The sequence below is a fragment of the Mesoplodon mirus genome (assembly GCF_964341445.2).
Source record: "Mesoplodon mirus genome assembly, chromosome: 7".
In the NCBI taxonomy this organism is placed as follows: Eukaryota; Metazoa; Chordata; class Mammalia; order Artiodactyla; family Ziphiidae; genus Mesoplodon; species Mesoplodon mirus.
Window position 1 is genome coordinate 61,099,334 of NC_138983.1, and position 15,614 is coordinate 61,114,947.

Sequence of the window (15,614 nt, forward strand, 5' to 3'; positions counted from 1 at the left end):
GGTACTGAGCAGGGGATCGGTGCCGTGTGTGAAGGGCTGGCTGCTTGTGCCCACAGACAGCTCTCTCTGCAGCCCCAGTGGTGAGCACTGAGTTCCCACACTCATCTGGAGAAGTGCCTCTGCAGAGGCCTTCTGCTTCACAGAGCTACCCAGCAAGCCTTGGACAGTTTGGGTGGCTTGAGCTCCCAGCCAGGAAGAGGCGTGCTGGGTTTACAAACCCAGACATGAGCCTGGTTCGTCCAGTGGCCTCCCTCTCAGCTTATGGGTAATTGCTGTGCAGGCAGGTAACTCCCGCGCCCATGCTCACTCCAAGCCTCCAGGTCCAGGGGCACGCCCACAACACCAGGGTGCAGTCCTTGGATCCCCTGGGGCTGGGGGAGGTTGTCTGCACCTGACACATTCCACAGGTGATGAGCATGTACTCTCACTTCCATACTGCCAAGAGTGCTCCAAAATGCCCTTGAAATGCCTCTGGGGACGGCAGGGGGAGGCCAGTTGATCAGTCCCCTAGATTACAGTGAGGGAAGAGGGGGTGTTCCTGGCTGCTTTACAAAGTTCTGGGCAGGTCCTAGCAGTTTGTCGTTGTACCTGACAGTAAAGTCCTGAGGAAGGATTCCTGCATCGGGGTTGGGGGTTGGGGGGGAGGTTGGAGACTTGGTGCCCGAGGGCCCAGGCAGACCAGATATTCCAGAACTCTTCAGTAGAGCCTGTCAGATGTGCCTCAGCCTGAGGGCCCTGCTCTCAACACAGTGCAGCTGTCTCCAAGATGGGGTTACAAGCTGGCCTCACAGGTGACACTCAAAGGGGTATTTGGAGTGACAAAGGCCATTTCCCTGTGACCGCCACAGTTGACAGGACAGGGTGAATCTACAGACTTTGCAGAACAATCAGGATGCCTGCTGGCCAAGTTCAGATGCCCTGCCCTGCCCTGTCCCCTACTCACACAAAAGCAGCCCACGCACAGAGATTTGCAACCAGCTAGAGTGGAGAAGTACATCGTTGGCAAACTTTTCCTCTTTTGGTTTCTGGAAGCCCTGGACAGGCTTTCTAGGAAGCTGCAGTTATAACTTATTAGGCTTTGTGGGTGCCTAGGCAGAATCTGCACTCCAGAAAACAAGTCTCCTCACTCACTTGATGAAGTCCAATCCACCCCTGCACAACAGCACAGAGAAGGTTGTCGATATAGGCTGTCGACCAAATGTCCTAGTTTGCCCTGGGACTGAGGGGTTTCCAGGATCCAGGACTGTCAGTGATAAAACAGGGATGGTCCTGGGCAAACCAGGACAGTTAATCACCCTAGTGGGATGTGGTAGGGTGGGACAAGGGACTAGTGGGGCCGGAGAGAAAGGCCAGGCAGCCAGACCCTTCCCTGCAGACCAGCAGCTGCCTCCCAACCCCAAATTTCCCAGCCTCCTGCCTCAGGGCTCCATCTCCTGGGCACCAAAGAACTGCCCTAGCAACTGGCAATGCTCCTTGGGCCAGCAGCACTGTGAGTCCTCCTGAGAGACTGGCAGTTAGAATGGGAAGGGTGTGAGTTGGATCCAGGGGTGGTCCAGATTTTGGGAGAGCCAAGCTTCCTTATGCAACTGGGGAGGGGGGGTGGTTAAGAAAGGAACAGTAGATCACTAATACAAATTACAACAGAAGGACTCTGAAGCTTAACATTCATTAGCTTCAAGGTGAATCCGGCCCTGATATCTTGGATATATGGCTCATCCACGGGCCCTAGCCAGCGGAGCACCTCCCACTGGACTGGGGGAGCTGATGGTGAGCGTCCTCCCCAGCCCTGCCAGGGGTGAAGCAATGTCACCCATCCCGCAGCTATGAAGTTCCAGACCTGAGGGACCCCAGGACAGTGCCGGGTTCTCTGGGCATCCCCCTGGGGGAGCCGTTCCGCAGTTGGTGCAGAAGGGGTCGGGCGTGCAGATACCCAAGTGGAAGGTGGGGAGACTGGGGCCAGCGGGCACTGCGGGGAAGCCCGCGGCGCGGATCGGAGAGGCGCTCCTGTGTCTGCGAGGCGACAAGAGCCAGTGAGAAAGTTCCCGGCCCGAGCGTGCGGGGCTGGCGGGCTCGTGGTGGCCCGTGTGACTTCCTAATCCCCCGAGAAGCCTCGGGGGCTGAGCCCGGCACCCCGACACACACCCGCGCGCACCTCCACCGCCCGGCTTCCGGGAAGCAGCCCAGCGGCCCGAGGCAGCCGGGAGCCGGGGACGCTGCCGCCGCGCCGGGTGGCCTCGGCCGGGCCCGCGCCGCCGCCCCCACCCTGCGGCCCGCGGGTCCCCGGGTACCTACCGTCCTCCTGGTCCAACACCATGGTTCCCCCCCCGGGCCGAGGACGCGGAGGGGCGGGCGGCTCGGACTCCGCCGCCGCCCGCCTGCGCTGCTCCAGTCGGCCCCGCGCGGGCTCCGCGCCCGGCTAGCGCTGCCGCGGACGGGGGCGGACGGACGGGGGCGGACGGACGGGCGCCGGGAGCTGAGTCCAGCGGACAGGGAGCTCGCGCGGGCGGGCGCAACCCGGGGGCGGGGCGGGGCGGGGCTGGGGCGCGTCCGCCGGGCCGGGATCGCCGAGCCGATCCGGCAGCCGCTGCCCGAGCCGGGCCACCGCCGCCGCCGCCGCCGCGCGCCCTTCTCTGCGCGCTGACAGCGCTCGCGCAGCCGAGTGAAGCCTGCGTTTCCCAGGGCCCCTCAGATTCCCCTGTTAATTAAATCAATTCATTATGCTCAGATCTGATTAGCGGCCCTTCCCCCCTTTGAATCAATTATTCAATACACAAACATAATTGCTTGGGCCAGAGGTGCACGCCATTAGCTTATTTAACTCCAAGGACACTAATTACCCGCAGGGCACGGGAACTTTTCTCATTAATTCTGACAAAACACAAAAGCACAGCCAGAGTGTGTGCGTGTGAGGGACTCTGTGTGTGTGTGTGTGTGTGTGTGTGTGTGTGTGATCACATGCCGGAGTGTGGGCTGTGTGGGGTGGTGAGCCACTGTGTGAGCTTCAGCTGGGACTTGGGGGTGGCGGAATGTGTGTGATTTCGGGTGGGAGTGTGTGGGGTGTCGTTTTGAGTCTGTGACCCTGTCCTTGTGAGTGTGGGACTCCACGTGTGCGACTGTGAGTGCATCGGGCTGGGTGTGGCTCTGAGTCTGGGGACTGAGGGCGAGAGTCCCTGCTCCAGCGCAGGAATGTATGAGATTGTGCGGGTGCTTCTGTGTGTGGCTGTGAATGTGACTCCCTGGATACTGTGGTAGACACCCATCCCCTTTCCTTTTCGCCTAATTGCCTGGCCATTGCCCACTGCACGCTCAAACACACAAGGGCAAGTGCAGACCACACAAGAGAAACCGGAAGAATCAGGAGGCGGTGCCCAGGCTGGGGCAGTGTCCCCCTCTCTCCATCACCGGTTTGTGCACCGACTGGACTATGCTCCCCCTCCCCCCAGTTATAAACCTCAGGTTCCCATCATCCCCTTCCCTTGCCCACTCACTGCACATCCCTATACTTCCCCCATTCTCCAGCGTTTATTCCAAAGCCCTCCTGAGTCCCAGCTCGCCCCCTCCCATTTCCACAAGTGCTTGATATCTAGGCACACCCCCCACCCAACTCCACAGACCTTACTTCTTTGCCTCCTGTTTGTAAGGCTGAACGGAGGGTGTGCCTATGGTCGACCAACTTCTCCACATTTTACCTCCCAGGAAATCTCTATTGAGAGAGAGCCAGTGAGAGAGCCCACAGAGGCAGGGACACAGAGGGTAATTGATTCCCCCAAATTAGGTTTCTGCTTTCTAAAGACCCGTATTGTTCCTGTTCTCAATGTGCACAGAGGTATTGAAGATTTCCTTTTTGTTTCCTCGGGCAATGAATGAGCTTAATCCATTTGGCTTTATAAATCAGGAAACTAATATTCGCTCCTTCCAGAGCCGCTTTTTAAAAAATTTAATTGGTGGGGGAGGCACAGCTTGTCACCCTTATGCTGTCCCCAAGCCCCCACTTATCAAAACACATTCTGATTGAGGGGTGGAGAGAGGCCTGGGGGGAAGGGAGGGCTCACCCCGATTCCTCCTGCCCTCCTCCATCCTTGCCCATGGACCCACACAGTTCATATTGGGAAAAGTTTGTGAAATGATTGAGTTAATTATATTCAATTCAGTAAAGAAAAGCGGACTGTTCAGAGGTGCTCTTCAGGACGATCTCCCGCAACTGCTGTTCTCAGTCTCCCATGAGCACTGAACACAGCCAGGCCATGACGAGGTCTGGCAAATCCTCCTCCTCACCATCCGGCACAAGCTGCTAGAGTCATCTTCCTGGTGCCAAGACCTGACCCTGCTACTCTCCTGCTCAAAAAGCTTCGATGGCTCCCCTTTGTCCATAAGACAAAGCCCTAACTACTTATCATATCATTTCAGGCCCTTCGGGAGATCTGGGGAAGCCTCTGTAACAACCACGGCCCTTCACTTCAATTCAATTGCTATCTATTGATCTCCAACAACAATCTCACACTCCGGCCCCTCTGGACTGCTTTACTGTAATTGAACACACCCTGCAGGTTCTTGCTCTAGTGATTCTTCTCATGGCATCCCTCTGCTTAGAAAGCCCTTGCCCACCTCTCAAAGCCCTCTAAGGAAATATCTCCCCTACGTTTCTCTAAGTGTCTCTATGTGAAGTCTGGATTACTGAGTGCTATGTGGATTATTCCATTGAGCCCTGGAGTATAAGGTCAGCCCTTGAGGGCATAGTTTCAGCTCTCCTCTGGAGTGGAAGGACAGATATCATATGAAGAGTCTACACTGGGTCACTGGAGAAGATGGGAGCTGCAGAAGCAGGGGAGGGATTCAGATATAAGCATGGAGGCTCAGAAGGAGAGAACCTTGGGTACCATCTTTCCTCCCTCCCCAGGATCTCAGATGGCATGGGACCAGAGCCCAGGTGCATGCTTCCTCTGGATCTAATATTTGGATCTCCATGCTTCTCTGTGTTGCTGGGCATGGCCACTGCCTGGATTGGTGCCGGCTGTTCCTGGCACTAGGGCATCTGGCCAACAGGACAAGAGGGGGCTGAAATTCTGCCCTCTCTCTGCTCTCCAAGCCATGTGCCTGACATGGGCTGCACCCACCAAAAGAGGGCACTTTTTGCTAATTTGCACAGAAGCACCATGTGGACTAGCGTAGCCCTGCAACTGAGTGATCTGCTTGGCCAGATCTGACACTCAAGGAGGCCGGCCTGAAGGCTTGAGCACCCAGCCTCCTCTGCCCCCACCCTCACTCACACCAAGGGCCTGTGTGAGCTCTTAGAAGACCAGCCTCCTGGTTTTCATAGAGGAAGAGAAAATTCAGAGAGTTTCACCATGATGGGTGGTCAGGGATACTGAAACAGATGCCCAGCCCATCTTTGAATTTATATGGGCCCCAAGCACTGGTGAAGGACACTGAACTCAGTCCATCCCCTGAGATTCAGACATGGACAGACCTACTGTAAGGATCAAGGTTCCCAGAGGAAACCACGCTGGAGGAGAGACAGTGAGCTTCCTGAAAGGAGATCCTCATAGGCATCTAGACTGAGTAGAAAGGCCTGGAGTTTGGAGGGGCAACAATTCCAGGTATGGCGCAAAGCTAGGCCTGACCCACTTCCACCCGGCACTCCCATAGGAAGAGGGCAGTGGTGCAGATGAGGAAGCAAGTCACTAACGGCTTTACTATTGAAGCCTCCTCTGAAAGAGCTGGTCACTAGGAACAAAAGGTAACTGTAGAGAGGGACAAGAGCAACTGGGTCAGCAGCTCAGTGGCATTGGTGGCAGCACGTGCATGCAGTGGACGACAAGATGGCAAAAGTATTGGGAAGCAGCTCTAGTTATATGGGAGGCATCTGTATCCCTAGCCCATCAACCCTACCTCCCAACCCTGGGACTGTTAGAGAGAAAGTGGCGTTATCCAGAACTCCAAATCTGATAGTATCCAGAGGGCACTTGGATAACACATGTAAGCATTCCTAGAAGGTCTTACAACTTTTTGGAGAGGAGGATCCAGAAGAAGAGAATCGGAGCATGAGGATTTAGGGCTAATTGTTGTAAATGTGTAAGATCTGGTACCTGGCATATGTATGGGCTCCATATTCCAACCTGCTTTAGCTATGTGACTGGCACGAAGGGAGAGGCTGTGGGAGCAGGAGTGGGCCAGAACAGCCCCCACTGCCAGCTTTGCCTGATGGCAGTGGAGATCAGCAGGGCACGCAAAGGGCATCATTAACATTGGGCCAACCAAAGGCTTTGTTCCCACTGCCCCTCGCTGCCCGGAAGGTCTCCTGAAGCCACACATGCTCTCCCATGCTCCTGAACTTCTGTTTCATTTCTCTTCTTGTCTCCCCAACTGTCTGATTCATCCCCCTGCTCCTCTGAAGTCTCAGCAGATAATGTCACCTCCGACCTTATGAGATGAGAGGTGTTAGACAGAAAGGCCCACCTCCCCCTGCCAAACACCTTCCCCTGGGGTGATGTCCACGGCTGTTGGGGTGTGTAGCCCTTACTCGGGATTTCTCCTTTGAGTTCTACTCCAGTATTTCCAAATGCCCCCTTGATATTTCCACTTGGCTGTTTCAAAGGTATCTTAAAATTTAAAATCCAAATTGAGCTCATGACTTTCTTCCCAAATCTTTCTTCATCTTGTTCCAGTAAACCTGCCACTCAGTTCTTAATACCAGAAATCTAGAAGTAAAGCAGAATTTCAACCAAGCCAGCAAAAGTAACCAAAAAGAAGTGTGTGTGTGTGTGTATGTGTAAGAAACAGCAAATATACGGAATAAGATGGAATAAGTAAAGTATATCAGTATATTACACTAAATGTGAAGAGACTGAACTTCCCTATCAAAAAACAGTTTGTCTAAGTTAAAACACAAAATATAGCCAAATGCTGTTTACAAGAAATATTCCCAAAACAAGGTGACAAAGAAGACTGAAAATAAAGCAATGGGCAAAGATACACCTAGTAAATGCAGTCAGAGAGGGAGAAGGGACAGCAATATTAATGTCAAATAAGACTAATTTCAGGGCCAAAAGTATATACTGCTTGGCAATTAAGAAACACTCCCTTCACTTACTACTGGATCAAAAATAAGATCAGGGCTTCCCTGGTGGCGCAGTGGTTGGGAGTCCGCCTGCCGATGCAGGGGACACGGGTTCGTGCCCCGGTCCGGGAAGATCCCACATGCCGCGGAGCGGCTGGGCCCGTGAGCCATGGCCGCTGGGCCTGCGCGTCTGGAGCCTGTGCTCCACAACGGGGGAGGCCACAACAGTGAGAGGCCCGCGTACCGCAAAAAAAAAAAAAAAAAAAAGATCAAAACTGAAATTATAAATCATCTAGTATAACAGCATACCATACAGAGCTTATGAGACACAGCTGGACTCAGAGGAAAAAATATAGCTTTAAATGCTTTTTTATTTTTTCTATATATTTATTACAGTTATAACAAAGATCTTTTAAAATAGTTGCATCTTAAATGCTTTTAACGTTTAAAAAAAGACTAAAAGAAAATTTAATTAAGTATTTAATCTAAGAAATCAGAAAGAGAACAAACAAAGCCAAAAGAAAATAAATGAAATAACAAAGTTAAAAATCAGAAATTAATTTAATAGAAAATAAACAAATAATAGAAAAATAATTAAAAGAAAAAATGAAAGTCCAACCCTGGTTTTTTGAAAAGACCAACAAAATAGATAATTTTTTTCAGGCAAACCTGCTTAAGAAAAAAAAGAAAGCAAAAACATACAATATTAGATATAAGAAAAGAGGTATATCACAGGTACAGAAAAGGTTAAAGAATTATAACAATAATATATGTAAGCCTATGAAAATAAATGTGAAAATCTAGATGAAATAGATGATTTCCAACCAAAGTAGAAAACTGTGAAAAATTGAGCACAGAAGTTGATATCTTGAATAGGCCAATAAACAGAAGATGTTTTTTTTTAATGAAAATTCTGCTATTAAAACATTACAAGATACCATATGATCCAGCAATTCCACTCCTGGGCATATACTCAAAAGAATTGAAAGCAAAGTCTTGAAGAGATATTTGTACACCCCTGTTCATAGCAGCATTATTCACAATAGCCCAAAGGTGGAAGCAACTCAAGTGTTCATCAATGGACGAATAGATAGACAAAATGCCATATATATATGATGGAATATTACTCAGCCTTAAAAAGGAAGGAAATTTTGACACATGCTACAACATGGATGAAACTTGAGGACATTATGCTAAGTAAAGTAAGACCATCACAGGAAAAACAAATACTACATGACTTCACTTATATTGAGGTATCTAGAATAGTCGAATTCATAGAGACAGAAAGTAGAATTGTGGCTGCCAGGGGCTGAGGGAAGGGAGAAATGGGGAGTTTTTGTTTAATGGATATAAAGATTTAGTTTTGCAAGGTGAAAAGAGTTCTGGAGATTGATTACATAAATGTGAATGTACTGAACCCTACTGACCTGTACACTTAAAAATGGTTGAGATGGTGGATTTTATGTTTGTGAATTTTACCATAATTAAGAATAAAATTAAAAATGTCTCAAAACACAGATTATAGTAAATATGAGTTCTATATAACCTTTAGAAACAGGTGATTTTTAATGTTACCTAAACTACTTCCAGACAAGAGAAAAAGTTGGAAAGTTTCTTGGTTTGTTTTATTAGCTAGCATTTTCTTAATTCCCAAAACTTATAAAGATTGAACTAAAAAAGGAAGAAAAAAATCACAGACCAGTTTGAATGAGTGCAAAATCTGAAATAAGATATTAGCTACTAGATATGCGAAAAGTATCAAAAGTTTACACCATACAAAGAAGGGTTTATTTTAACACCAAAAACATAATTCAGCATCAGGAAATCTATCAATATAAGTCAGTACATCAACAAATGAAAGGAACAAAATATGATTATAGTAATAGATGCCAAAAATCATTTGATAAAATTCAGCAAATATTGCTAATAAAATACAAAATAAAGAAAAATAGAAGAAAATTCCTTCAATTTGATAAAGACTGTTTACCAAAACCCAACAGCAAATATATGACATGCCCAGAAATTGGGAACAAGACAAGATGCTCATTATCATCACTAATATTCAACATTTTTTGGAGATTTTAACTAATTCAATAAGACAAGAAGATAAACTAATCAGAATAAATAGCTGATTTTTTAAAAAAGGCAAGAACATGTCTGCTTACAAATGATGTGATTGTATATCAAGAAAATCCAATAAAATTTAGTTTAAAAGCTACCAGAATTAGTTAGATAATTGGGAAGGTGGCTAAATACAAGGTAAATAGAAATCTACAGGTTTTTTTCTCAATGCAATGATATGATAGAAATGGAAATGACAAAAAAGATCATCTGCAATAGTGACAAAACTGTAAAATACCAAGGAATAATTTTAAAACAACAACCATTACAAAGGTAAAGTTCTTTGAAGAAAGTTATGAAATCATATTGAAGGACATATAACAAGATCTGAACTTGTAGAAAGATAGCCATGTTTCAAAGAAAAGACTTATTCTCATAAAAAGTGAATCCTTTCAAAAATAGATTTAATGCAGTTTCTATTAGAATCCCCAATTAAAAGTACTTTAGAAGTGTAAAAAATTAATTTGAAGTATATTTGAAAAATAAATATCTGAGGCTAGTTAGGAAAACATGAAAAGAAAGATTAGTCGAAGGGAAATTGCATTATTAGATAATAAAACATACTGCAAAGCCACCGTGATCTGAACAGTACAGGATTAAGCTAGGAAGAGACAAATAGATCAGAGGAACAAAGAGCCAATACATAGATCCAAATTAGAAAGGAATTTAATATATGATAAAAGTTTCAATTCATCAGAGAAAATAAATAATAGATGGTATTACTATCTGAATAGCCAGTTCTCTAAGGAAGATATACAAATAAGACAATAGGCACCTGAAAAGATGCTCAACACCATTGGAAATGCACACCAAACCACAATAAGATACCACTTCACACCCACTAAGAAGCTAAAATCAAAAAGTCAGATAATAACAAATGTTGCTGAAGATGTGGAAAAATTGGAACTCATAACTGCTGGTGGGAATGTGAAATGGTGCAGCCACTTTGGAAAACAGCCTGGTAATTCCTCAAAAGCTAAACATGGAATCACCATATGACCCATTAATTCCACTTCTAGGTATATAGACAAGAGAACTGAAAACATGTCCACACAAAAATTTGTACAGTGATGTTTATAGTAGCATTATTTATAATAGCCAAAAGGTGGGAAAAAAACAAATGTCCATCAACTGACAAATGGACATTACTGGGCCATAAAAAGGAATGAAGTACTGATACACGCCACAAAATGGATGAGCCTTTAAAATGTTATGCTGTGTGAAAGAAGGCAGTCACAAAAGTCTACATGTTATATGAGTCCATTCATTCAAAATGTCAAGAGTAGGCAAGTCAGTAGAGACAGAAAGCAGATGAGTGGGGGTAATAGTGGGGTGACAGCTAAAAGGTACAGGCTTTCTTTTTGAGGTAATGAAAAGTTCTAAAGTTGACTGTGGTGAGTCACCCATCTATAAATATACTAACATGCATTATACTGTACACTTTAAATGGGTAAATTGTATGGTATGTAAATTATATCTCAATAAAGCTATTTTTTAAAATGATGCTACCATAATTGGTTATCCATCTGGAAGAAACAAATGGGATCCCTACCCACTCCCATAAAGATTATGTTCCAAATGGGTTAGAGATTTTAATACAAAAATGAAACAATGAAAATATTAGAAGAAATTTAAAGGAAAAATGGAATAGATTTGGATAATGAAAACATGAGTAAATTTGGTGGGGGATATCTGCAAGAGTAGCAAAAGAAAGGATAGACATTATACTAAGTTAATTTTTCAAACTTTGATAGCAAAAGATACCATAAACAAAGAAAAAAGACAAATGATTTACCAGAAAAATATATGCAAAATATAAAACAGTAAAGGGGAAAATGTTGTATATACAAAGAGTTTCTATAAATTGTAAAGAAAAAGACAAATACCCAAAAGAAAAGTGGAAATAGGGTATGAACAGGCTGTTGTGAGAGGAGGAAATCTAAATGGCCAATAAAATGCTTACCCTCATTATTGTTTAGGAAAATGCAAATTAAAGCAAAATAAGTTTTCATTACTTTAATTCATCAGATTGGAAAAAAAATTAAGAGTAAATTTAAGGTCTGTTAGAAATGTGAGAAAATGGGTGTTCTCATTTGCTGAGCAAGTAATCGGGCACTATCTGTTACAATTTGGGGCAAGTAACCAGGTGCTATTGATTAAAATTAGAAATGCACATACCTTTTTTTTTTTTAACTTCTTTATTGGAGTACAACTGCTTTACAATGGTGCGTTAGTTTCTGCTTTACAACAAAGTGAATCAGTTATACTATACATCTGTTCCCATATCTCTTCCCTCTTGTGTCTCCCTCCCTCCCACCCTCCCTATCCCACCCGCACATACCTTTTGACCCAGAAATTCTCCTTCTGGGAATACATCTTATGGAGGAAAATCACCTATATTTAAGGATAGCCTTATAATTTCAGCACTGTTTGTGGTGGCAGGAAACTGGAAACTATCTGATATCAATGTCACTCAATGATCAAATAAACTGTCGTACAGCCCAGCTGTAGAACATCATGCAGCTGTTAAAACGGGAGTTAGACCTACAGCTATGGAATTGCGAAGGGTGTCTGTGATGTACTGTTAAGCGAGAAAAGTAGGTTGCAGAGTAAGTAGCAAGTAATATCCCATTTAAAAGAAAACCTCTCTCTGCTTAGATGAACACAAAGGCAAGATGTGCAAGGCTGCTCCTGTTCAGGCTGTCAGCAGGGTGGCCTTAGCAGGTGAGAGTGGAAGGCGGGAGTTAAGGGCAAAGTACCAACTTTCTTCATTGTGTACCTTTAGAATCTTTTCATTACTTATAATGAAGAAGTAGCTTGTAATTTAAAAAAATTTAGAAATAAATTGGGGTCATTTTTGACACTCCCTCCAATCACATAGTCACCACGACTGCACTAGTCTGAGGGGCCATTATCTTTTGCATGCTGCTGCAAGAGCTTCCTGCTAGCCTCCCTGCTTCCATCCTGAGGCCCACTAATACAGCCTCCATACCCCGTATGCAGCCAGGAGATGTCTTCAAAATGCAGATCAGATTTTGTCGACCAACCGTCAGGGCTGTAATGGCTCCCCGTTGCTCTCCGCAGGAAGCCCCCATCCCAAGCCTGTCCCTCGGCTCTGCACAAGTAGGGTCTCCTGAAGCATCTCCCATCATGGGCACCCAGCACTTGCTCCCACCTTCAGTCGTTGCCCTTGTTATTGTCTGAACCACTGCTTGCCTCAGGGCCTGCAGGCTCGCTGTTTCGTCTACATGGAACGTTCTTCATTTGGACCACCTCTTGCTCACCCCGTGGGTCTGGGATTGAATGTCACTCTCTTCGTCAGGGTGGCCTCTCCCCTCCAGACTAGGTTAGATCTCCCTCTTACAGGCTGGCGGGGCCCTCTGCTTTTCCTCCATAGTTCTTATCACAACGATCTAGTCAATTACATAGTTATTTGTATACTTATTTGTGTGACGGGGATCAAAGAAAAACTGTTAAGTTGTAAGTGTTTGCATCTTCTCTTCCAACCCCCTGCTTTGGGGGAGAAATGGGTCAGATGAGAAGGCCCAGGGGTCTAACCCAACTCTGAGATTCTGAACTTGTCCTTGCCCTTCTCACAGCCACCACCCTAACCACAGTTGGGAGAATTTGTCTCCTCAAATATTTCCCTCCACTCTTTTATTTATCTAGTCATCTAGCTTGTTCTGAGAACTGGTGATGACAGGGCCCTCCGCGGTGCTGGTGAGCTTGCAGGCTTCCCCGGCAGTTCGAGTGCGGCACACTCAGTCTCCAAATGGCTTTCTTCTGCACCTCCCACCCATCAGAGACCCTCACCATGGGGGCGTCCTGGGGCCCCACTGTCCCCTCTGAGGCCACAGCCACCCCAGCAACCAAGCTCCAGCCTGATCGGCAGCTTCAGAATCCCAATCCCATGGGCTTCCCTGCTGGCGCAATAGTTGAGAATCCGCCTGCCAATGGAGGGGACACGTGTTCGAGCCCTGGTCCGGGAAGATCCCACATGCCGTGGAGCAACTAAGCCCGTGTGCCACAACTACTGAGCCTGTGCTCTAGAGCCCGCGAGCCACAACTACAGAGCCCGAGTGCCACAACTACTGAAGCCCGCACGCCTAGAGCCTGTGCTCTGCAACAAGAGAAGCCACCGCGATGAGAAGCCCGTGCACTGCAACAATGAGCAGCTCCCGCTCGCCGCAACTAGAGAAAGCCCACGCACAGCAACGAAGACCCAACACAGCCAAAAATAAATAAATTATTAAAAAAAAAAAAAAAGGATCCCAATCCCAATCCCGATCCGAATCCCGAATAATCATCCTGCATGAGTAGGGTCCTCTGCTCCCTTTCCCGTCCTCCTAATCACCTGTCCGCCGAGGACTGAAGACCTGGAGTGATCCTGGGCTGGGTCTCTGAAGCCGGGCATTCCCACGTACTCGTGGGGCTGGGGCTGGTCCCAGAGCTTCATGGACTCCTGCCGACCAGCCCGTGGGCTGAGCACTTTGACTCAGTCCCAGAGAACAGACAGATTCCTGACAAGCTTACCAGGGTGAACACACCCACGTGCAGGTGGTCCCCTTGGAGCTACAGCCGCATGTCCCAACAGCACATGCATCCCAGAAGCCGTCCTCCCGATGCTGCAGGCAGGGGCCAAGGTACGTGAGGCTGATGGGGAAGCGCTCCTGGTCTGCTTCCTCCAGGCTCTATCTAGTGGGGTCCTTCTGTCCTACCCCTGCCCCCAAATCGAAGAGGCCCAAGGGGTTCTTTGTCATGCCCAGCCTGTCTGAGAGGCCCCACCAGCTCCCACATGATACAAGTTTGGAGAAAAACCCATCACCCTGGAAGCACATAGTCCTCTATGGCTGCTGCTACCCAGGACCTGCCTGGGTGTCTCCAAGCCAGGCATTGAGCCCTCACACTTGGGCCCCTTCTGTGGTCAGTCATAGAAATATCTGAGTCCTGTCCTGTCAGGGCTGGAGGTCACAGTCAGCCACTACTCAGGGCCTGCACTAAATATGCCCCAGCCCAGCAGACTGAGTCACCCACAGCCTGGAGACCGGCTGCTAACTCAGACCCTCAAAGAGCCTGTGGTGCTGCCCTGAGGCCTCTCAGACTTGGTGGTGACTGCTCAGGCCTGGATCCTGACTCAGCTTCGAACACTACTTCATGCAGATCTCAGGCAACTTCCCCTTCCTGAGCATGGCCGACTGCTGTTGGTGTCCCCAGCCTCCGTTCTCCCCTTCCTCCAGGGCAGCTTGCCAAGTGGAGACTATCTTTCCCAGCTTCCCTTGCAAATAGGTGTAGACAACTTACTATTCTCATCTGTAGGCAGGAGAGATATGAGCTACTTTTCCCTCTCTAGTGTACAAGGACATTGCTTATCCAGGGCTTCCTGTCTTCCCCTCTTCCCATAAGCTAGAATACAGACATTCCAATACCCAGATTTGACTATGCAGGTGGCAACACCGGAAAGGATGCAGGGAAACAAAGTGGAAGGAAGCTGGGTCCCTGAGTGACCTTGTAGAGCAGCCCTGACAACCTGAGCTTCTTACCTCGTGTTATGAGAGAGAGAAATAAAGTTCCATCTTATTCAAGCCATCGCAGTTTGGGGTCTATTACAGCAGCTTCGCCTTTCCCCTAATGAATATATTGAGCCTGATTCCCCAGCAATAAAATGGTTTCTTCAAGTTCCAAGTTTCCAATTCCAGGCTTTGCTTTGCCAGGACTTTGGTTTCTAGGAAGCTGCCCAGAATGCTCCCTTGGCCTGGAGCAGACCCTTGCTATATGCCCTGCTTCATCCTTCCTTCAAGGAGTTCCCTGATGGTCACATAGGGCCTGACCCTGGGACAGATGGAGGAAAGGATATGCAGAAGTATATCTTTTTAGCTGAGGGCGCAGCTGGAACAGAAGTCAAGGCCAGCAGGATTAGTTTCTGTCTTAGGCTGCCTAGACATCCCTGGTTGGAGCCTAGTTAGTTGTTCATCCTGACCCTACCCTTGGCTGTTTTAGCCCAACTGCTCCAGCTGTGGGGCCTCTTGCAGTCCCCACCCCTCACTCACCTTTTCTGCTGATTCTAAGCCAGATTCTCTGAACCTGAAGACGTGACCCAGGTCTGTGAACACAAAAAGATCAGGGGGCTGCCTTTCCTAAAACTCCACTTCGTAGGACCCAGGTGGGTCCCTGGCTAAGGTGGCACCCTCCTACTTCATGCCTTGCCTGAGGGCCCCAGCAAGTTGGCTCAGCAACTCTTAGAGCAGCGTGATCACACACAAACCTGTGTCCCAGAGGGGAGCCGCCTAGGCTAGTCAGACCTAATCTGACCTTGAGCATTTGTCTGGGGGTGACCCTAACAGGAGTTCAGGAGCTGGAAGCTACTGATCTAGACTGAATGGCCTAAAATAAGCCCAGATCTGCTAAGGCCAGCAGAACCATGCCAAGGAGTGGAGGT

At 47.5% G+C, this 15,614-nt stretch overlaps 1 protein-coding gene across 2 annotated transcripts in view; it reads right to left on the bottom strand.

Annotated features, from left to right (window-relative positions):
- Positions 1-2,402, bottom strand: part of LMO1 (LIM domain only 1) — a 40,877-nt gene extending 38,475 nt beyond the window's left edge. The window contains exon 1 of one of the 2 annotated variants that reach the window (XM_082627787.1): positions 2,293-2,402. In XM_082627787.1, the coding sequence (XP_082483913.1) occupies positions 2,293-2,314 (22 nt within the window). In that variant the 5' untranslated portion in view covers positions 2,315-2,402. The remainder of the gene's footprint in view (positions 1-2,292) is intronic. The other variant, XM_082627786.1, reaches the window with a different exon arrangement.
- Positions 2,403-15,614: the final 13,212 nt, after the last annotated feature.